Consider the following 14729-nt stretch of genomic DNA (forward strand, 5'->3'; position numbering starts at 1 on the left):
ATAATCCCTTCATTGTTGTCACTCTGGTGGTTTACTTCCTGTTTTTTGTCCCATTCATCGCACAGCCAGCACGGTTTGGTAAAGATTAAGCGCTTGAATAGACACTGTACTTCAGAGCCTCTTTTCTCAGTTCACACTTTTCCTGAGTTTGTGCTTTCTTTCCAATATTTAGATAGGTTAGGAGAGTCCATTTGATTTGAGTTATACATCATTTTAAAGCTTAAAGTCTGCTCTTTCAGAATATGGTCGTAACTAAAAATTCATGTCTGGCGACTTTTTGTTTGTTTTGAGGTGCAGTGTCACATATGCATTGCCAGTGGCAATTCACGAAAATTTCATGCCACGAAAAAGGCCGTCGGCTCCAATTCACGAAAATTTCGTGCCGCGAATATATGTTTTACAGTATGCTTCATTCTAAATCAAATGACACATATGAGCAGACCTAAATTCATCATGGATGCATCTCAGCAATTGAGACATTTATAAATATTGGATAGAAAGCAATTTCACTGCACTACGTGCAATATTTGCCTTCAACAAAACAAATATGTACTGTACTTGTAGTTTAAATTTGTCAAAGCGTTATTGGATTGAATAATTTTGTTTCTTTGTTTCATTTTCCATCTGAGAAGATGCCTGGAAAGCCCATATTCAGCTGCAATAGCTGGTCTTCCACGGGGTCCAGTTGAGTATGAGGTGGACCACTTAACTGGGTTATGCTCTTTACGATGGGTGAATGAAGCTGGATCTTTTAAGTGCATGATATATTATGATGCCATACAATATGATCATTCAAACCCTTTAAAGCACCCTTGACTTCCTATCATCAATGCCAATCAGACTGTATTCCTTGATAGGAAAGGCAATAGAGTGGAATCTGACATCAAAGGGCAAAGTTTCTGCAGTCTACATAAAGGTTATCACTGCCTTGTCCATCTTAAGAGTCGCAGCATACAAACATACACCTGTCGAGCGATGACATCATCGCCTCCTCCAATTTGCATAATGTGCAATTGTATACAGATGTGGAATGCTTTTTGGGGCAATGTTGATATTATTGCCCCCAGGCATCTCAACATTAGTTACGTTCAGACGACAAGCCCTAACCTCGAGGTTAAGCTCTTGCCTCCTAACTTCGACGTGCGTCCACATGACGAATCTTAACCTCGAGTGTGTTGATTTTTGTGTCCACATGGTGCTTAACTACGAGTGGGGACCCCCCCCCCCCCCGACTCGTGGTTAGAGCGCTAACCATAAGATTTCTTGTGGCTCTTAACATCGAGCTTAACATCGAGCTAACCTTGAGGTTAGCTATTCCCCAGTGCGTCTTCACGGTCCCTAACTACAAGCTTAACCTCGAGGTTTCCTAACCTCGAGGTTCTGACGTCTGAACGAAACTTCTATGTTATGACCGGTCATAGCATGAAGCTGAGATGCCAAAGTGTTTTATTTTGTGGGTTTAAAAAGATAAGGGTGTTTACGCCATAGGGTTAGTGAAACCTTAAGTGTATCTTTGGCCAAAAAAATGTTTTGGATATGTGAAAGAGACACATTGCAGTAATCCATTGCACCATCTTTCAGAGAAAATGGGTCATTAATTAGTGAAATAATGCATCTCAAAGTTTCCAAACACACTGTGTCTGGGAGATTCAGGAACCGCTGTGGTTCCGTAACCCACTGCAAACAATAGGGTTTGCTGTAGTCTTGCCTCCCAGACCCATTGTGTTTAGAAACTTTCAGATGTATTATTTCACTAATTAATGACCCCTTTTCGCTGAAAGTTGGTGCAATGGACTACTGAAATGTGTCTCTTTCACATATCAAAAATAATTTTTTGGGCAAAGATACACTTTAATGTCCTTGCCTTTCTCAAGCAACAATTTCTGTTTCGCCAACTAAAATTAAAATGAAATTTAATTTGGTTGATCACAATTGCGCTAGTCAGTTCACTCATCGTGATCCAGCACTGTATGTCTGCACAGTAATATATACAAGGGTCGCCTTTCACGCGGTGGAAGCTACATAATGTATGCAAGCATTTTATTTTTTAATATGTGGATTTTACCAGCAGTCCAAGTTTAGGTCTTTATCTGATGAAATTTCTACCATTATGGTGGTCTGAATTTTCATAAAGGCCAGAAATCTTGCACCTTGCACCTCAAACCAATCAGAAATGAAAAACTGTCCTAAACAATTGTGTATATGTGTGTCTTTGTATTTGAATGTTGGTTGGCAAGTGAGAAAAATTAATTTAGAAAAAATATATCGCAACAACAGACCCATTCTTTAAGCCTCTTGAAGTTATTCTCTGGACTGTTTCACATCTGCATGTCAGATTCTTCAGAACTGTGGGACAGCCTGAATAAGATGATCGGCACCTTTAATTTGCATCTTAAACCAAAAACCACAAGTAAATAGACACTCCTGCCAACAGGGCGGAAATTAATGTCACTGGCAAAAAGGTAGTGTCTGGAAGACCTGCGCTACCATCTTCCTACCGCTGAAACTCTGTTTGTCTGCTAAGTGAGCTCCTGATATTAAATTCCCCAAAACCTAGTCAACAGAGATGATAAAAGAGACCGGTAATTAAGAGAGCTCTCCGCTTGTAAGACATGCAGTTTATTAAAAAACACTCGCTTTATTATTCTCACCATGTTTTCAGAAGGGGGAGACCAAACAGTGGTTTTCAGGGAAGACTTTATTTAGATGTCCCAGCGGCATAAATTCCAAAAAGAAGATCAAGTTGGAAGTGACTCACCATAATCGATTATTACCTCAATGCCAAGATTTAGCCCCTCAAATTTGTACACATTGTACTCTGCCTCTGTTGAAACTTCTAAAACCTGTCAAATTCAGGTGAAAGAACACTGGTGCCATAGTCTCACTTTTTAAAGGTATCATTTTATAATTTTCACTATTCAAGTTCTAACAGAAATAAAGTATGATAGCGGTACTTCTTGAATTCAGTTGATTCTTCGCCAATAAAAGAATGGAATCCCATTTTCTTTGCTCAATTTTCCACTAACAAAAGAATTCAAGACATAACATACCACTCCACAAGAGAGCCAACATTCTATCTACAACTACTTGTTGTAAACTTTAATCATTTTTTTTTTTTATAACATTAGGTTTCACCTCATTGAGAATGGTGTGTCCTCTGTACAGAGTTTCAATGGAATATTCATAATCTCATCCACATGGGATGCAGAGATTTAAGGGCTTTTTACACTTGTAAATTTTTGCTTAGTCCCGTACCAACGGTGGGGCTAAGGGGGGGCCTAAGCCCCACCGTTGGTACGGGACTATCCTTAGCCCACTTTCTGTTTACACTCGTTTTTGCCAAAGTGGGCTAGCCCCACCGATAATCCCATACTATCTGGCCCTGCAAAATAGCAGGGTTAGCACCGCAATTGCGGTGCCAAGCAAGTGAGTGTAAACAGAACAAAAAAACAATCCTGGGCTAAGCGACGGAGACGAAGTCCGACCCTCACTGACCAATCAGAAACGAGGTAATCAAGTGCTGCCGGTGAGTGCGTGTACGTGTACAGTACACAGCATAATCATGAATATTCATGTGGTTTGGAAAGTACCGGACTAAGAAATACGAGTGTAAAAAGATCAACTTTCTCCTTAGCCCTGGACAAGAGCTTAGTACGGGACTAATTGGCGAGTGTAAAAAGCTGAAAAAAATTGGTACAGGACTAACGATAGTCCTGGGTCAGAGAAAGTATGGGGTTAAGAAACACAAGTGTAAAAAGGGCTATACTGTGCCATATGACTCAAAACAAACATAATCTTTCTGGACCATGGTACCCCTTCTCTCCCTACCCATTTAGCTGAAAAATAAGCAAGGAAAAGACAAAATCAATAACAAATCTACTTCACAGCCATGAATGTTGCAATAAATGTCGTGTGCCCATACACTTGGTCACACCAAGGCTCTGCTCAGAAATTATGTGTGGAGTGTGATCTTTGAACAATAACATTAAAAAGATAATGGTCATGGGGGCACATTTCAGTGCTGCGGCAAAAAGAAAAACTGCTGATGAATCTTTATTTCTGGGCTACGAAATGTAAATGTAGTCCTTCACCTTTTAACAAACAAACATGACAATATAATAAAGAAAAATGTTTTAAGCACCAATTGACCCCATAATCTGTCTACTCCACATTGCCCGCTGCTCAAACTTTGGAGATAACTCTGCAGCAGGTACTCTCTGGTTTGTTTGCACTCTCATGCAACGCACTTTACTGATGTACTGGTAAAAAGATTTGTGTGCGAACTTTAAGTTTTGACAGGAAGTGCAGGGACAAGGATTCCATGTTTGAAAATGCGACCTTCCCCTTTGGCCATTGGTTCTCTAGCAAACCGCTATGGCTTTGCTTTTGGTGCGTTTATGCTCAATTTATGGAAGGCGGAATCAGCATTTTGAAATGCTGATCCCAAATGCCATTCACCGGGATAGTGTTTATGCTCAGTTCTTTTGAGCTTGAAAAGGAGCCCATTTCGCGGACATTCACTGCATATTGTTGAAAAGCTTTAAAGCTGAAATTTATAGGAAATAATATCATATAAATTGACTGTTTTCCATCATTTAATGTTATTTTGATTAACTTCTGACATAAATCATGCAATAAAGTTGTTTCTGCTTTGAATATAAGAATTTTTATTTTTACCAAATTTGAGCACTGGAAAAAGTTTGATGTGGCTACGAAAAGTGCCAAATCTGTGACGTCACCAAATGTGTATGCAACCCAGTGGGATTTACATATCTACAGGCAAACTGTGTACACTTTTCAGGAAATTGGTGTGTAATTTGTTGTCAATCTAGAATAAATTGTCCGCCAAAACTATATATTCACGTCGTGAAATTGTTTGTTTGTTTGTTTGTGTTCATTGGAATCATTTTTTACACCCATAAATTTACGGAAAAACAAAGTTTTAAAAGCACAAAACCTATCGTCAGCTCAAGATTCACAATCGCCGTGATCAGCTGTTCCTTCGTACAGCCACAATTTGCTGTTATTATTGACACAACAAATCGATTATTGTGGGGGAATTGCGTATAGCTGAGGTAATCTTACATACTCATGAAGGATGATAACTAAGTCAAAGAGCTGTAATTGATTAGAAGGGGGTCCTCGGCGCAGTTGACCAATCGTGAACACGTATTTTGACCACGTGTCTTGGTAACAAGGCTGTTTACGTGTCTGGGAGACAATTTGCATAAACTTACGCATGTTTCAGACGAATTTATGAATGAAAGTGAGTAGCATGACATCATGCCATGACCATATTTGGAATAAGCAGAGGTAGAGCTTTCTGTAGGTACCAAATGTGTCAGGGTTCAACGCAGAATATCTAAGACACAATCGCCAAAAGAACAGTCATTTTTGCCGTAAGCGAAGGCGATTTGGTCTTAAGATGTAAGATTTTGGCCAACTTTTGAGATTGACATCCCACTTTTCTCTTCAAAATTCCACATTTTGTAGGTTGTATTTCAAAATGTTGTTGATATCATCAGAAGCTAGAAAATTTCCCCTACAACGTGATACCAAAATGTCAATTTGGTCCCTGAGGTCATTTTTGACCTTTTTCGGGCTGTAGCACGAAATCACATTTGCCAAGAAGTTTCGGGTTTTGCCAGAGCGGGTCTCATATAGCCGTACGGCAAATCAGCTCATACACATTTGGTGACGTCACTCAAATCCGATAATTCTTGTAGCAAACGGAGCTATGTGGTCATGGAAATTGGGTGTTTTTTCAATCTCAAAAACAGTTTAGGGGTAAAGTTACATCGTCTAAAAGATATCCAGTTTTGTTAACTAGCTTCTTAGCTTTTCGTAGATATCAAACTTGTCATATTTCTAGATTCTATATAAATTTCAACTTTAAACCACTCTTGTAGCAAGCCGTTTAGCATGTACATGATTTTGTACTCATGCTTCCAATGAAAACGTGATTAGTGAGAATCGCCAATCATAAATGTGACATGCGTTTATGCTTCCCAAGTAAACATGACTAGAAAAATTGCAGTTTGAAATGGCGTTAATATCAAAGTGAGTCGGGATGCAACTGTGTTTTGCACTAACCATTTCAATACACTGCTTATGTCCCCCCCCCCCCCCCAAAAAAAAAAAAAAAAAAAAAACGAAAAAAGTTTAGCATAAATGTGCTGTAAGTTTACAGTTCAGTCTAAACTTTACTCATACAGGTCTCTGTCATGTCACTGAGCTGTAGCAGCTTTCTATGCAGTCAAATATTAAACTGATATCAAAGGGGAAAACGGTATCGTTTTTTTTTTTTTTGGGGGGGGGGGGGGCACTAGTGAACTTCGTTATTTCTTTGTGCATTGTGTTATGATAAACCACCAGAGTTACTTCCTGCTGAACATTAATGCCAAAAAAAGAAAAAAAAAAGAAGAATATTAACATCTCACCCTTTGCTCTGGTTTGTGTTCTGTTTTGCTGTTTTCAAAACAATAGTAACATCAATGGTATCACTGATAAGAAAGCTTCATTTTTCCACACAAAAAAAAGTTCTGCAATATCATGCAGCATTGACATAAGTTAAATACTGTTGACAGACATCACCCAAGAGAGACTAAAATAAGTAGTTTTTATGGACAGGTGACCACTGTAGACAAGTTCTCCAATCTGCAGAACGCTCCAGGTGATACAATTACTATGATGGTCTCAAAAGACAGGAAGTGTTGAAAGGCTAGTAATCACTAAAGCCTGTATGATTACAAAAATCTAAAGATCTTGTTGAATCAATAGGGACATTCACACTGTAAAAAAAAATTGAAAAAAAAATTGAAAAAAATCAGAATCATTATGCGATGTTTTTTTCTTTTCAGAAGATGCAAATGCGCAGGAAAGACTGGAATATATTTGGAGGTTTTTGTAAGTGCACATGCGCGACTTGCTACTTTCTTTGAGTGGAGACCACTGATCTGTGTGATCCTGAGATCAGTGTTGTACGCAGGCAGGCAAGAGATTGAACCTGTGTCAAGGATGGATGTCACGTAACTAGAAAAAAACAAAACAAAACAAAACAAAACAAAAAAACAGAATGCAACTGGTGAGCAAGGAAGCCTGAAAGACCTGAATAAAGCTGTTGAGTTAAAAAAAAAAAAACCTTTACTCCTGAGGAAGGGTTTTCGATTCCTTTTTTTTTTTGTTCACATAACAGCAGTTGCCTAGCATATCGAAAATAAAAATCTGGAATGTGTGAAAATCTAGGGTTTTGGTGGGAATGTAAATGTCCCTGATCTCTCTTCTTTTTTTTCTGAAGACACATGGTCAGAAGTGACCACCTGCTGATGACCTTACCTTTCCTATAAATGGCACCAGGTGGTGTTCACAGAGGGAGAACATCTCAATGTCCTTGACCACCACCACTTCATCGTGGTCCTCGTCAAAGATGGCGTCATTCAGCACATCTGGAAGAGCAACGGAGATTGGGATGGAGAGAGATCAGGATTAGGTGGCAACAAGGCACTGTGGGAAACTGACTACATTGACTTCTGTTACCGTAAAAGTGGAAATTTTTGCAGTGTTGAAATTTTCGTGCATTTCATGCAACCAGAAACTGGCGCGAAAATAGAAGCATGTGAATATTTTTGCTGCCCGTATGTTCTAGTTGTTGATGTCTTGGTTCCGTGGAATTAAAAACACACGAAACTCTTCTTGCCCGGCCGAGCGTGAAAAATAAGTCGCGCCAATATATCCACTTTTACAGTATAAAAAAGTTCTCGGGACCGGCAATTTTCATTTGTTATATCGAAATTTTGTTCTCGTCGAACTAATACAGAATATATAGATAATCATTTTGGGACCTGAATCTTTACTTTGCTGTAACAAAATTTCATTATAACCATGTTCATTATAATGGGAGTGCACTGTACCAGTATTGGAACTGTGGGGGCATTTCATAAAGTGTTTTGTCAGACTTTTGTTTTTCTGACAAACTGTTATAAGCTACGGAAATCCTTGCATCTGATTGGATGAGAGTGAATATGTCAGAAAAAAAAAATCCCACAAAATGCTTCATGGAATGCCCCCCTGAAAGCGACTTGACAAGTGTATCTGGAATTCTTCGTGGGGTATTGCACATACAAGACCTCAGCTTGTTCCATCTATGGATCAAAAGTCAAGAGTTTTGGATCACATGTTCAGGGGACTTTTCAGAACTACATGTATTTTGAAACTGGACTATATCACCTTTAATATCATCTGTAAGTTTGCACAGTGCGTGATAGCCATAACAGCCATGTGTCATACACATTCAATTTGTTGAATGTGTCATACACATTCAGTTTGTTGAATATATACCCAGCTATTTTGTACACAATGGCCCGAATTCACGAAGGTGGTCTAAATTTAAACCATGGTTTATGTATATTTCTTCTGCGTATTTATGATTGACAGATTGCGTACGCTAACAGGCATCCAGTAAAAAAACGTGCATTGATGCGCGCATTTATTGGTACGCCTATTTAACGCTTATTTTAGACCATGGTCTAAATTTGTACCATGGTTTAAGTTTAAACCACCTTCGTGAATTCGGGCCAATGAGTAATTGGGATTGCCATATGTTTTTAATAATCACTGAACTAAACACTAAATCACTAAACACTTAAAGGGGAAGGCTAGTAACTGATCAGTGGGAATCAGTGGAAATGCTGGGAGATGATTGTTCCAATCCTGATGGGATTCATTCAAGAGTTCATTGTATATCTATTGTTGTGTGAAAATGATTTGCTTCAGAGTGGTCTCATATTCAAGTAATGTGCAGTTTAATGCTTCCAGGTTAGCGTCCCTGGTCAGTGACGGAGCATTAATCTGCACATTACTTGAATATGAGACCGTTCTGAAGCAAATCATTTTCACACAACATAGCATGAAATTGACTAGAGTGACCTGCCATTTTAACCTTGTTCACAAACAGGCTCTTTTGTACAGTCTAAAACCCCTTCATAAGACATTCATCTCATAGGCATTTTGGACTTTACAATAGAGCCTGTTTGTAAACAAGTTTAGAATGGCATGTCCCTCTACTCTTTTGTAAGTCTGAAAGCAAACTTGAACCATGATTCTCCGAAACCTATTTCTCATATCACATTTGACCTAGCATAGCCAAGAGATGTTAAAAGACCATCAAAAGTTTGACCAGGGAGGTGGGTCCACCTCCCTAGTTTGACATCTAAAATGTGACTGAGAAGGGGGAGCATACACTAACCTTGCATTTGAATGGTGCAGGCATATCACACATTATTGTATTCATATACTCTTGGTTTATGTTCAGTGCATATTGAGACTTGCTTGTGTAATTAACAGGCCATGGTATTTGTGGCACAGCTGTTGCATGGGATATCATTTGCAGGTAGCAGTTGGGGAGAAGACTATTAAATTTCAGCGCCTGTAAACTCTGCAAATATGTAAACACAATTACAAATATGTTTCAAAATCTGAGTACAAATGTGAAGGTTTCATGGTCTGAGAAACCCCTCTTGGTTGCATGACAAAGACAATACTGTAAAACGAGGAATTTTCGCGTGCATTTTAATTTCGCGAATTTTGCGAGCGCCAAGATTCGCGAAATTAAAATGCACGCGAAAGTTCTTGTCTACACTATATGCATTGAATGCCAGTGGCAGTTCGCGAAAATTTAATGCCGCAAAAAAGGACGTCGGCTCCAATTCGCGAAAAATTCATGCCGCGAATATATCATGTTTTACAGTATGTTGGGACCTCACGTGCCCTCACACGTTGTCATGTGAAACAGTGCTGAGAGGGTCACGATTCTGCTGACAATATCTTGTTAATTTCACCCCTGGATGCATCTCTGCCATTTTACTGTTTCAAGTCGTAAAAATATCACATTGTTTCAAGAACCTCTCATGGGGAAATTACAAAGTGCAGGGTTTAAGGCTTAAAGATACTGGTATCATCATGGGATTCACAATATATTAACCAGACAGGAGAGGGCATGAAATATTCCATTCATTCATTGCAACCACATGACATTTACATATTGAACAGCAGAATGATATAAACAACAACAACAACAACCAAGAGGCACAGTGTAATACACATTGGAATGAAAACATACAATTGTATGCTCTTTCAAATTTCACAAGACTAGAGGTGTCTAATCATCTCACAAAAAAGTTAGAAACCTGCCGTCCCATCTCAACCAAAACTATACCCTCTCTTAAAAGTAACTGCAACAAACAGAAGCTAATTTGAAGTCAGCATTTTCTCCACCCTTCATACACTTGATACTATCTGTCCGACATTTCTGGCTGTATGTTGCTGAAAATGTTGTACTTGATTGAAGCCCAAGAGTAGCAAAGATGTCCACTTTCTGTGTGTCATCAGAGAGAGAAAAGCCAGCAAGAAATAGCCAAGGCACATGCAGCGCTCTACCCCATTTACTTCATTTGGGACTTGATCAATGACCATCCAAGCCTGCGTGGCTCAAGGGCTAAGTTTCGCAGTGTTATTTCCACTCCGGGATCGATCGAGGCATCGCTTTACTCGTCGATCGCAAACTACAGCTAGTCTCCAGTAGCAGACCCTCCAAATCATCAAGTTCTCTGATGCTCCCAAACAAGCATGTGCATTCGGTAAACTATATGGCTTCAACCTAACCCGCTCAGTCTTACTACTTCAATTTACCATATGGACATCTCGAGGCAATATACCTTAATTTATCACTGGTAGTGAGAGAGGGCATCTTCACTTCAAGGGCTTCCCCTAATCAACACAATTCAGTTTTCAACTGGTAGAGCTCCCACTCTTAAGGCGTGTCTTCATCAGCCGAAGTTCAAACTATCGCGCCATTGCGCGGTTCAGGAAAATAGCCACATATTACGAACATGCATCTTCATCGGCACGAAAACGGCCAATTCGGGAAATTAGCCCAAAGTTGACACATGCATACTTTGCATCATTACTCTGCTCGAGATCACTCAACACGCTCAGCCACATAACTGTACCTAGAGTTCTGTGGGCTCAGTGTGCACAGTATGATGGGATCAGGAAAATTTTGAGCTGATGGAGACACAACCCAAATTGTGCGCTAATTCATAAATTAGCATGCTATCTTACAAAATTCGAACAATATCTTGGGGAAAATTTTCCCACTCGAATAGTGCGCTATTTTGCACAGATGGCCAATTCATTTGACATCGAGCTAATTTCCTTACCACTAAAGAGCATGCTATTTTGAAACTTTACTCAGTGTGATAAAGACAGGCCTTTAATAGACTTTACAGGGTTTCAGTGAGCCTGCACGCATAAGATTATGGTGAGTCTTTTTTCATCATACATTATGGACTCTTCCTACTTGTATTGCAAACTAATGTAGGTAATGAGTTATGTGCCAGATAATCAGACCATAAGCCACATCATTCTAGGATACATATTTTCATCGTAAAATGTACAAAAAAAAGACCTACTATGACATGCAATTATGAAAGCACTGTATGCAGTCATACCGAACCACATATAAACACACTATAAGACATGTTTTTTTCGCCATGAGATGAATATCCCTGGTCTCGATGCATTAAATCAGATTCCTACAACCACTTCCAAGTGCAAATCATACGCATGGCTTTTTTTTTTTTTTACAAATAGTATTCATCTTGCTTTTTCCTTTTCTTACCTAGCTCTCCCCACTCCAAGAAATAACCACAAATCAAAGCAAAAAACAACAACAACAATCAAACAAACAAAACAAAACAAAACAAAATCCAGAATTGAAGGTTCCTTGAGTCCTCAACATGTAAATGAAACTAGTCTGGAAACATTAGACTACTTTCCAACTTCTCAATTTTACCTCCTCCATGTTCCAAATGACACTTGTTGCTAATGAGAAGCACCAGACGTGTAGTCTGCCCGTTGCACACATATTGATATTTCTGTCTCATTGAAAGACAGCTTGCAGTATGCCACTTCCTTATCTATCCCTATATCTCCAAAATATATATCTATCTCTCACTCTCTCTCCCTCTCTTTCTATACCCAATCCAGTCACCCTCTCCTATGTGTTCTATAACATTTGTGTGCGTGTGTTGGTGTGTGTATGTGTGTGTGTATGCGTGTGTGTGTGTGTGTGTGTGTGTGTGTGTGTGTGTGTATGGATGTGTGTGTGTATGTATGTGTGTGAGAAAGAGAGATAAGTGAAGCCATGTATCATAATCAAAGCCACCAAACATAGTCATATCTCACTCCAAGACATAAAACATTTCCAAGTTAGTTTTTTATTCTCTTACTTTTAAATACAGGTGTAGGTATATCAGTCTAATGACTATGGGTGGATGTGAAATGACTGTAAATTTATGATAATAATTGCCATCACAGTAATCACAAAAAGCATCAACTCCTATGACAGTACACTATGCAGCATCAATTTTATCTTTACTTAAAATGAAGTCAAGAAAGAAGATCTCATTCAATGACTGTATATAATTTTGATTCTTTTCTTATTCTTTTTTTTCTGCCATACAACAAAGCAAAATATTCTTTTGAAGAAAAAAAAAGAAGGGTGAGAAAGAAATGGTCCATAAAATATAACAGCATGAGTACGGCAACATATCAATGAAGATGCTGTGATCGAAAACAACAAAAGTGACCAAGGAAGGGAAAGATATTGTCTATCCACAACACAAGAGAAGATTGCAACAATGGTGTGACAGGTTGTGATCATTTTGGCTCACATGGGGTTCAAATCTAGGTGTTTGTTAAGGTTTTTTTTTTTGTCAGTGCATGACATGATTTTGTTGGTTCATGACAACTGGGGTCACGTCAGGGAAATGAGCATACAAACAAGCCATCTTGTGGTAAATTTTGATGTGTTTTACATCGTCAAAAGTGTTGATGAATGGTGGAGAAATCTGCAGACTTGGCACTCCAGGGTAGGATCCTAAAAAGTTTATTCAAAAAAACTTTGGCTCATCATATCTGTCTAATAAGAAATGCCCAAAGTTTTGTTTGTTTATTTGTTTGTTTGTGGGGTGTTTTTGTCTGGCAACACCCACTTAGTAAAATCTTAAAAGAAATTTCATAATTCAGCTATGAAAATACCTTTAGAAGAGTCAAAGTCATATTGCAAAAGAAAATCATGATACATGCATATGGTTGTTCTTGGTGTGTTTGATTTTTTTTTTTCATTTAGGAATGGAGAATACAACTGTATGCACTATATGCATGTACGTATGTACAATCAATTTGTTCATAAAATACATGAAGATTTGACTGTCAAGATTGCCAGAGAGCTGAATACTGCATTTATACCATTCACAACTTTGACGTTATCGGTGAAATGACAAATTACATTAGGTGTAGTTCTAGTTTATGAGTCCAAAATGATTTTCAATAACTAAAGACATCTGATGTAACTTTCTACATCTTTATGGGGGGCTTGTGAAGGTTTCATGGACACAATTATTACAGAGGACATTTGATGCTAGGTTATTTGACTTTGATAAAGCTCTACATCTGTGAGAAATATTCCAACTGATGTTTTTAGAAAACATGACAACATGATATGTAAATTTGTTATCATGTGAGGTGAATTACATTGTAGTATGCAACAGTTGGATTAAGCCAATAACTAATGTGTATAATCAAAAAGTTACATTCCCAACTTTCTTTTTGATGGGGAATGTGTGATAGAAAACAACAGCAAAAACCTGGGCAAGGAATTAAAATGTCCATCAGGGATATAAGAGTTGAATGCAACAATGGCATGACAGGTTGCGATCATTCTCCCTCAAATAAGGTTCAATCTCAGTGTTTGTCCCAGATTATTTTGTCAGTGCATGACATGTGAGATCATGTCAAGGAAATGAACATGAAAATAAGCTCTCTTTCGGGTCAACTTTGATGGATTTTACAGTATCATTGATGCTTGGGGGAGGTATGTGTACTTTTTTTTCGCACTCGTGGGTATACAGTGTCAAACATTTAGGGCAGGGGAAAGTGAGGTAATACAGTCCACCTAGTTTTGGCTCGTCCTATCTTTGTAGTAAGAAATGCCCCAAGGTTGTTGTGAAACTTTTAAAGAAATGTGGCTTTTCAGAAATTAACATATCTTTGAAACATATCATAATCAGAAAGTTACATTCACCCAACTTTCTGGGGGGGGGGGTAGGTCGGAGGTATAGAAGATGTAATGTAAAACAACAACCTGGGAAGGAAAATAAACTGTCCATGCGTGATACAAGTGAGGTGGTGGTATCAGTTCAGTGTGAACCTTCCATGTACGAGATCACAGGAGTATGATGACCTCCGGACATTTTTCCAATCAAAGCCATCCTTCTGGTGGCTGACATTTTTTCATTACCCTTGCAGTGATGCCAGTATGGCAATCCATGCGCTGCCCAGAGGGACGGTGCCAATTTACAAACACAAGCATGTGTCATGCGAATATTTACAGCAGTTACGACTGCTGGGGGAGGGGGGTGTTGGTTTGAAATGTCCTCTCCTCGGATAGGATGACGCTTTCTGCCGATGAGCAAACATATACCCGAGATGGGGTAGGCGAAGTTTCATGGAGCATGCTACGCAATCCCGTTCAACATCTGTTGCATGACGTTGATCAAACGGAAGATTGACGTCATGAGTTTCTTGTGCAATTGCTTTTTTTTTTCCTACCCCCTTCTTGCTGTTTGAATGCTTGTCCTTTGCCAACTGCATATACATTTTGGCAATTG

At 38.8% G+C, this 14729-nt stretch overlaps 1 protein-coding gene across 1 annotated transcript in view; it reads right to left on the minus strand.

Moving 5' to 3' along the window:
• Nucleotides 1–14729, minus strand: part of LOC139713330 (GTP cyclohydrolase 1-like) — a 47839-nt gene that overhangs the window by 7459 nt on the left and 25651 nt on the right. Inside the window, exon 3 of the mRNA XM_071625075.1 lies at nucleotides 7336–7445. Coding sequence (XP_071481176.1) covers nucleotides 7336–7445 — 110 coding nt within the window. The remainder of the gene's footprint in view (nucleotides 1–7335; nucleotides 7446–14729) is intronic.

This window comes from Diadema antillarum, unplaced genomic scaffold (genome assembly GCF_040938485.1).
Source record: "Diadema antillarum isolate AM-2024a unplaced genomic scaffold, OU_Dant_1.0 seq00001948_RagTag, whole genome shotgun sequence".
Classification (NCBI taxonomy): domain Eukaryota; kingdom Metazoa; phylum Echinodermata; class Echinoidea; order Diadematoida; family Diadematidae; genus Diadema; species Diadema antillarum.